Source organism: Manacus candei, unplaced genomic scaffold (assembly GCF_025592945.1).
Source record: "Manacus candei isolate 608988 ecotype Guabito, Panama unplaced genomic scaffold, ASM2559294v1 h1tg000119l, whole genome shotgun sequence".
Classification (NCBI taxonomy): Eukaryota; Metazoa; Chordata; class Aves; order Passeriformes; family Pipridae; genus Manacus; species Manacus candei.
This window is the reverse complement of record NW_026138167.1, coordinates 4,547,217-4,554,633: the sequence shown is the minus strand read 5'-3', so window position 1 is coordinate 4,554,633 and position 7,417 is coordinate 4,547,217. Positions and strand designations below refer to the sequence as shown.

The 7,417-nt window shown below is 53.2% G+C and overlaps 1 protein-coding gene across 2 annotated transcripts; it reads left to right on the top strand.

Moving 5' to 3' along the window:
• The first annotated feature begins 5,364 nt into the window (after positions 1 to 5,364).
• COMMD4 (COMM domain containing 4) lies at positions 5,365 to 7,337 on the top strand. 2 transcript variants are annotated; one of them, XM_051770286.1, is made up of 8 exons: positions 5,365 to 5,647; positions 5,724 to 5,795; positions 5,878 to 5,943; positions 6,162 to 6,201; positions 6,320 to 6,439; positions 6,679 to 6,759; positions 6,861 to 7,037; positions 7,149 to 7,337. In XM_051770286.1, exons 1-8 carry the CDS (start codon positions 5,645 to 5,647, stop codon positions 7,187 to 7,189), a joined length of 600 nt encoding a protein of 199 aa, XP_051626246.1. In that variant the 5' UTR covers positions 5,365 to 5,644; the 3' UTR covers positions 7,190 to 7,337. The 2 variants fall into 2 exon arrangements, with proteins under 2 accessions (XP_051626246.1, XP_051626245.1); XM_051770285.1 differs by lacking the exon at positions 5,724 to 5,795 and having other exon boundaries at positions 5,426 to 5,647.
• The last annotated feature ends 80 nt before the right edge of the window (positions 7,338 to 7,417 follow it).

The following is a 7,417-nucleotide window of genomic DNA, read 5'->3' as shown; positions in this document are numbered from 1 at the left end:
GTGAGGATGATGTGGCTTCTGGGGGCCATGGGGGATGTGAGGGCTGTGGGGACTATGGGATCAGTTGGGGCTGTGAGGTCTACAGGGGCCTCGAGAGCTTTGAGGGCACAGCCCCCACAGTCGTCTCAGTCCTCACAAGTGCCCTAGCCCTGTCATCCCCATTGCCCTATCAGCCCTCACAGACCTACAGCCCTCACAGACCAGTCTCTGAGGTGGCAGGGGTGGCAGCAATGACTGAGGTAAGTCCGGGGGTGGGGGTTAGATTGAGCTGTATCGGGGGGTTCCTGAGCTCAGGGACACCCGAGCAGCATCCCCGAGTCTCACAGGACCCAGAAAACCTTGGCAGCGAACCAGGCGAGGAGGGGGCTGTGCCAGTAACATCGGAAGGAGATGTAAACAGCTCTAGGGAATGCGATGAACTGGAGCGAGCAAACAGAAGTGGGCAAACAGGGGTGTGGCACAGCACCGAGGGCATGGCACAGACAGTTTGCACAAGCAGGGCAAGCAGGTGGGGTGAGCAAGGACTCCTCTCTGACCACCTGAGAGCAGCCAACAGAGGCAGGGAACAGACTCAGTAGCTGGTAGTAGTGAGCAGTAGCCTGACAGCTCAAAAAGCATTTGAATAATGCTCTCAGGCACGTGCTGCGACTCTTGGGGGTGTCCTGTGGAGAGCTAAGAGTTGGACTCGATCCTTGTGGGTCCCTTCCAAATCAGCATATTCTGTGACCCCGTAGCTCTCACAGACCCACGCTGGAGTGGGAACTTCAGTCCGTGTTTGTTAGAGAAGCCCTCCCCTTGAGTCACGAGATGCAGAAAGGACCCCGTTGCTTTCTAAACTCCTTCTCAGAGAAGAGCCTGGGTGCAGCTGAATCCAGTTTAGCCCCAGATTCTGTCAACCATTTAAGTCTAAAGAATTATAGAGGTGTGATGGAACCTTTGTACAACTCTGTTTCCCAGGATTAAAGATGGCAAATCAGATATATTTATATAAAATGAATTATTTATTATGAAAAACGATTAGACAAAAGATCTTAATCCGAATTATTTACTGAACAGTATAGAAGCTAAAACTACTTGTATAATACAGGATAGGATATGGTGCACTATATAAAAGCAATGATATTAAAGCAATGATATTAAAGCTAGCAAAAAAAAGAGAAATTATTATTAAGTGGAGATTGATGTAACTCACCCATACCAATGACCGTGGGCATATCTCTTTCAATCAGCCTTGAGGAGTAACCTCGAGGAGCATCCTCTACTCAAGGGGAAAATCTCCACACTCTAACATGACTCCAAGAAGGGTTATGTTAGAAGAACCTACTGTATGAAAGTGGACTGGACTATAGAAATAGTATAAAGTGATTGACTGTCAGTCAATATGTCTCCAGGTCAGTTTAGAAGCTTGTCTGCCAAATCTTTGCCTCACTATCAGGATGTTAATTTGGAGTTGATGAGCCAGACTAGTTTTAGCATAATTCAACAACAGAAACCAGCACAAGATGCCCTCTCTCAGTCCACCACTGATAGTCTTGCAAATAGGGTATTGTTCAAGTTGCTTGACCACATTCCAAGGCAGAGCATCCTGCTACAACCGATTGCCCTCACAGCCTTAATAGCCATCACAGAACAAGTAGTCCTCACAGTCCCTAATATCCCCTATATCCCTCACGCACCCCATATTCCCCCAGATCTCAAAGACCTCAAAGCCCCATACTCCTCACAGCCCCCATAACCCCCATAGCCCTCAGAGCCCCTATAGCCCTCCCAGCCATCAAAAATCCCATAGCCCTCACAAGTCCCATAGCCTACATATCTCCTATAGCCCTCCCAATCTACGTAGCCCTCATAACCTCTAAAAGCCCCCACAGCTCTCACAGCCCCTTAAATCCCCTATAGCTCTCACAGCTTCCATAGCCCTCACCCCTTAGAGCCCCTGCAACCCTTACAGCCCCATAGCCCTCACAGCCACCATAGCCCTCAAAGCCCCCACAACTAGAAGATGAAGGGTCTCCTTCCCTCACTCCATGGGACTTCTACCACCACTCCTCGGATCCAGAGGACCAGGACTGCCACTGCCACTCTGGACAAGACTGTGACCATCACTCCAACAGGACTGTGACCATCATCTGGACCAACAGGTTTCCTTTCCTGTTCCTTTGCACCCAGGGGGGCCACGTGGTGCTCAGCACGGGGGCTAATGAACACCCTTCTGTTCTTGTCCCAGGGTGTGGGGTTATACATCTGTCTCTGGGGGTTAAAACCAGGTTTTTATCTGTATCATTGCATTTATTGTAATCTTTTTAGTAAATCGTAACTCTGACTTGTAATCTCTCTGGAGTTAGGTTCATTTCTCCTGCCTGTTTACTTTTAAACCAGCACACCTCCCCACTAACTTGGGAGCAGATTTACGTGCTGCTTTCCACAGTAATTCACGCGTAGATGGTTCAATTGTCTGTGAAGCAATCGCTGCTGCATCATCCATTTCGATCGGTAACTCCGGTGGAGCCACCACGGCTAGGAAAGCAGCCACAGGGCTCCAGTGCTCAGGGCTGGGCCACCCCAAAATGTGGGGAGTGACCATCATGACCTCCCCAGTCCCCAGCTTTCCCCGTAGCCACGGGTCACCCAGCTGTTTTTACAGTTCAAAACTTTCTCTCTTGTATTCCTTCCCCCAAAGCCTGCGGGAAAGAATGCTGAGTTTGTAACAACACAGTCATCTTCCTTGAGAGAATTACATTTCTCTCAACAGGCATAAAACAACCCAAAGGAAACAGTGTGAAAATTCCCACACTGAAACAATATTCTTAGCATCTGCAGCTGCAAACTTATCTTGGGCGAAAACAACTAAAGAAAAACAGCTCCTCCTCCTCAGATCTTCCGCTTTCAAGCCCTTCCCCCTCACAGCAAGGTAAGGGAGGGGTAGGCAAGGCAAAGCAAGACCAGTGAGGGGAAGGCAAGAAAAGGGAAGGGAGTGGTAGGTAAGGGAAGGCCAGGAAGCAGTAGGATGGGTAAACAAGGCAGGAGAGAAGAAGGCAAGTGGAGAGATGAGTAGGCAAGGCAGGGGGAGGGAGGTGTAAGCAAGGCAAGGCAAGGCCAGGCAAGACAGGGGCAGGCAAGTGAAGGAAGGGGATAGGTATGGAAAGCAATGCAAGCAAAGGAGTGGTAGTCAGGGCAAGGCAAGGTAGGTGAGAAGTAGGCAATGAAAGGCAAGGCAAGAGAGGGGTAGGCAAGGTAAGGTGAGGTGAAGGAGGGGTGGGAAATGAAAGGAAGGACAGGGAGCAGTCGGTAAGGCAAGGCAATGCAAGTCAGAGGAGAGGAAGACAAGGCAAGGCCAGGCAAGAAAGGGGTAGGCAAGTCAAGGAACAGATTGGTGTGCAAGGCAAGGCAAGCCAAGGGAGGGGTAGTCAGGGCAAGGCAATGCAAGGGATTTGTGGGCAAGGCAAGAGATGGGTCTGGAAGGCAAGGCAAGTGAGAGGTAGGCAATGAAAGGCGAGGTAAGGGAGGTATAGGCTATTCAAAGCCAGGCAAGGGAAGGGTAGGCAAGGCAATGCAGTGCAAGGGATAGTCAGGCATAGCAAAAAAAAGGCAAGGTTGGGGAGGAAGGCAGGTAGGCTCAATGCTTCAGGGGCAGATGACAGACTGCAGCAGCCAGGAGCAGCTTGTTGTCCTAGCACATTTTGTGTGGGAGCAATCCCCTGACACTTGCCATTATGGAGGTGGTATCAAATTTTTGGAACTAACCCTCTGAAAAAGGATGACAGTGTTCTTTCTTAAGAATGAAAGCACATCGTCCTGCAATAATAATTGGGTGTCCAGGGAATGAAAGAGACAGCCACAGGTTTTCTGTCTGGCATCTTTTGTGTGGGAGCAACCTCACAACGTCAGGTTGTCTCCACATTTCAGAGGTGATCTCTGTAATATCTGGCAGTCCTTTTATTTTGGGCCACATAAAGCTATTGCCAGTCTTGATGTATAGATGATATACTGCACTGGGGAGGTAATGCCCAGTAATGGTGTTCTGGTACCTTGATATGGGATCAGTCCCTGGATGGTTTCTATTTTGAGGGGGGGGGTGTCAAATTTCTTCTGAGATGTGGGGTCTTAGTTGCTCTCTGTGGCACGGAAACGATTTTTGGATCCTCACATTTGGTGGGCTTGGTGAATTTAATTGCTTTTCCTAATATACAGTGCTGCCAGTTAGAGCTGTTAAATCTCTAGAATGGGAATGTAAAAGCCAAGCTCTTGGGCTTTTTGTCCTGGTCCTTTTAGTGTCTGAGCACTTAGTGGTGGGGTTCAGTTCTGGATCCTGACTCCGTGACACTGAAGGATTATGAGGGTACATAGAAGGTGCAGATACTGGCATGTGAGGTGCAGTTCAGTGGGTGCAGTTGAAGACGGAGACAGCAAGAGCTTTCTCTCCTAGCATTTTTGTGAATTATGTTTTTGCTGGATGTTTTTACTGGACATTTTTTGATTTTGTTGCTGGATTCTGCAAAAGTGAAAAAATGTATTAGCACATATAACTGGGAAGGAGTGCGTGCTGCCACTCGAGCGTGGTGCAAATAAGAGTTTGCACATGAACGGGGAAGGTCAGCCAAAACCTTTTTGTCCTGACACATTTAGTCTGAGACCACTGACGGGACGTTGTCACCTTTGGAGCAGCACTTCGGGCCGGTTTGTGCGTATACAGGGCCATCTACAGGAGCTGTTAAACGGCGATACGGGGGGGAACGTCCACTAGATGGCCCCGTGCACGAGCAAAAGGCGTAAATGGACCGTGGTTACCTCAAAGAATGCGAAGATCCAAAGTTCAAAACGTCCTCTGCTGCTCTCAAAGAAATCGTGCCAGAAATCAGAAAGACTTCGCTGACCGTCCCTTCCATTTGCAGGCTGGTATTTGCACAGCAATCAAGTGGCAGCTGGTTTTCCTTGCAGCCTGAAAAATGCACACAATTTCCATCTCTGCTATACGTAGCATTGTGCACTTTTCGGTCTCACGGAGTTTGAAAGGTCCATCCACTTCTCGTACAAAAAAATGTCCTTCCCCGTTCACGTGCGAACTTTTACTTGCACCACGCTCGAGTGGCAACACGCACTCCTTCCCGATTATATGTGCTAATATATTTTTTTCACTTTTGCAGAATCCAGCAACAAAAAATGCAAACAATCTGGCGAAAATAACTCTCGGAAAAGCGTCAGATGAGAAAGCTGCTGCTGGCTCCACCTTCAGCTGCAGCCATTGAACTGCACCACAGCCCCGGTATCTATGATTTCCTTCTCAGCTCTGCGAACCATCACAACCTTCGGTCTCACGGAGTCAGGATCCAAAACTGAACCCCGCCACTGAGCGGGGCTGCGGCCGTGGGGAGCGGGCGGTGCTCCCGCTGTCGGGGCGTGTCAAAGGGGCCCTTCCCGCGGATCCGCCGCCGCCTCGGGTCCCGTTCCCGGAGCTCCGTCCCCTGCCCCGCCCCGGGGTCTCGCCGCCCTCCCGGGGTCCCCTCCCCAAGGCCCCCGCCGAGCCACTCGCGGAGCCCCCGCGGGCCCCGGGGCGGGAAGGGCGGAGCGTTCTGCGGCCCGGGAGCGGTTCCGGGTCGGGAAGGCGGGATCTGCGGAGGGACCGGCACCGCGGGACGGCGGCGACATGGTGGGCAGGGGGTCGGCGGGGACAGGGGGGAGGCGCAGCGGCCCCGCGGGGGCTCTGACCGCCTCTCCCCCCGCAGCGGTTCCGCTTCTGCGGGGACCTGGACTGCCCCGACTGGGTGCTGGCCGAGATCAGCACCCTGGCTAAAATCGTTAAGTGCCCGCGCCCCCCGCGTTCCCCTGCTCGCCCCCTGCCCACCCCGGCCCGCTGCTCATCCTCCTTGTTCCCCGCAGTCCTCGGTGAAGCTGAAGCTGATCTGTGCCCAGGTGCTGCGGGACCTCCTGGGGGAGCCCATGGAGGTGAGTGCGGGGCGACCGCGGTGGAGGCCAAGTGTTTCAACACTGCAGTGGCATAATCAGCAATATTAATTAATTTCATACTCTTCGTGTAGCCTCTGCAATAAGAATGCTACCAGCCACTGCTAGTAGCAATACTCTGCATATTAAATGTTATTAGTATTAATGTTGGTAGTGAGTGTGTTACCTGGTGTTTACCGTGATGCTCTGCTCTCCCGCAGTATGAGAAGATCCTGAAGCTGACCTCGGATGCAAAGTTAGGTGAGCACTGCTGTCCTTACTGGGATCCCCCCATGGAGCCCCACTCTGGGGCTGGGCAGCAATTCGGCTGGAGTTGCCTTCCCAAGGTGGCAGAGCTCACCCTCCATCCCATCCGCAGAGTCAGGGGACGTGAAGGCGACCATCGCTGTCCTCGGCTTCATTCTCTCCAGTGCAGCCAAGCACAATGTAGACAGCGAGTCCCTGTCAAGTGAGCTGCAGCAGCTGGGGCTGCCCAAAGGTAAGGGGGACCCTCAGGGTGGCACCAGGGGCCAGACCTGCTGGGATGTGCCCAACGCAGTTCCCAGCGCTGCTGCCTTCACGCTCAGATGCAGGGCAGGCTGGAAACCGTGCTGTTCTCCATCACCTCCCTGCTGCGCCATCCATCCCCAGGGGCTCCTCAGGTGCTTTGATGGGGTTTGGTAACTGCAGGGCTGGTGTGAGCAGAGGGGTTCTTGTCCTGTCTCTCCTCACGAGCAGAGCATGCCAGCGGCTTGTGTCGTTCCTACGAGGAGAAGCAGAGCTCCCTCCAGGACAGCCTCAGGGCCTGTAGCCTGCGATGTGAGTGGGATGTTGGGTCTTAACAGGGTTTTGGGTGTTGGTGGCAGTCACCCTGCTGGACTGAGCCAGGGTGCTGACACCACCCCCACTACCCACCCCAGTGAGCCAGCTGGGCTTGGTGCGCTGGCGGGTGGATTACACCCTCAGCTCCAGCGAGCTGCAGGAGGTCAACGAGCCCCTGGTGCACTTGACGTTCAACGTGCAGAACAGGGAGTGCGGGAGAACGACGGCTGTCTCTGTGACCCTCTCGGCTGACAAGTTCCGAGTGCTGCTGGCAGGTGAGGCTGGAGGATGGGTGGCAGCGAGGACCTCCAGGGCTGTGGGGGATGCTGGGAGGGATGCTGCTGGGGATGTAGTGGCTCCCCCACAGCTCCATCCTCTGTCTGCAGAGCTGAAGCAAGCCCAGACCCTGATGAACACCCTTCTCTGAGGAGCCAGCCTCCCATGGGGGGAGTCACGGACACCGAGTTGCTGGGTCGGATCTGGTGCTTCTGGCTGGGAAGGGGGATATTTCCCTGCTCTCCTGGCTTCTGGGGACCCTCGGGGTAGCTCCAATAAAGTCCCGGTGACAAAGCCGAGCTGTGTCGTTCTGTGTCTCCCCGCGGCGGGGCCGCCCGGCAGGACTACAAGCTCCGGCATCACCGCGCAGCCAATGGGA

Excerpts from the sequence above, each read along its gene's own strand:
- COMMD4 (XM_051770286.1), top strand. Across the intron at positions 5,796-5,877 it reads TCAGCACCCTGGCTAAAATC|TCCTCGGTGAAGCTGAAGCT; the intron begins GTTAAGTGCCCG and ends TGTTCCCCGCAG. Across the intron at positions 5,944-6,161 it reads TCCTGGGGGAGCCCATGGAG|TATGAGAAGATCCTGAAGCT; the intron begins GTGAGTGCGGGG and ends GCTCTCCCGCAG.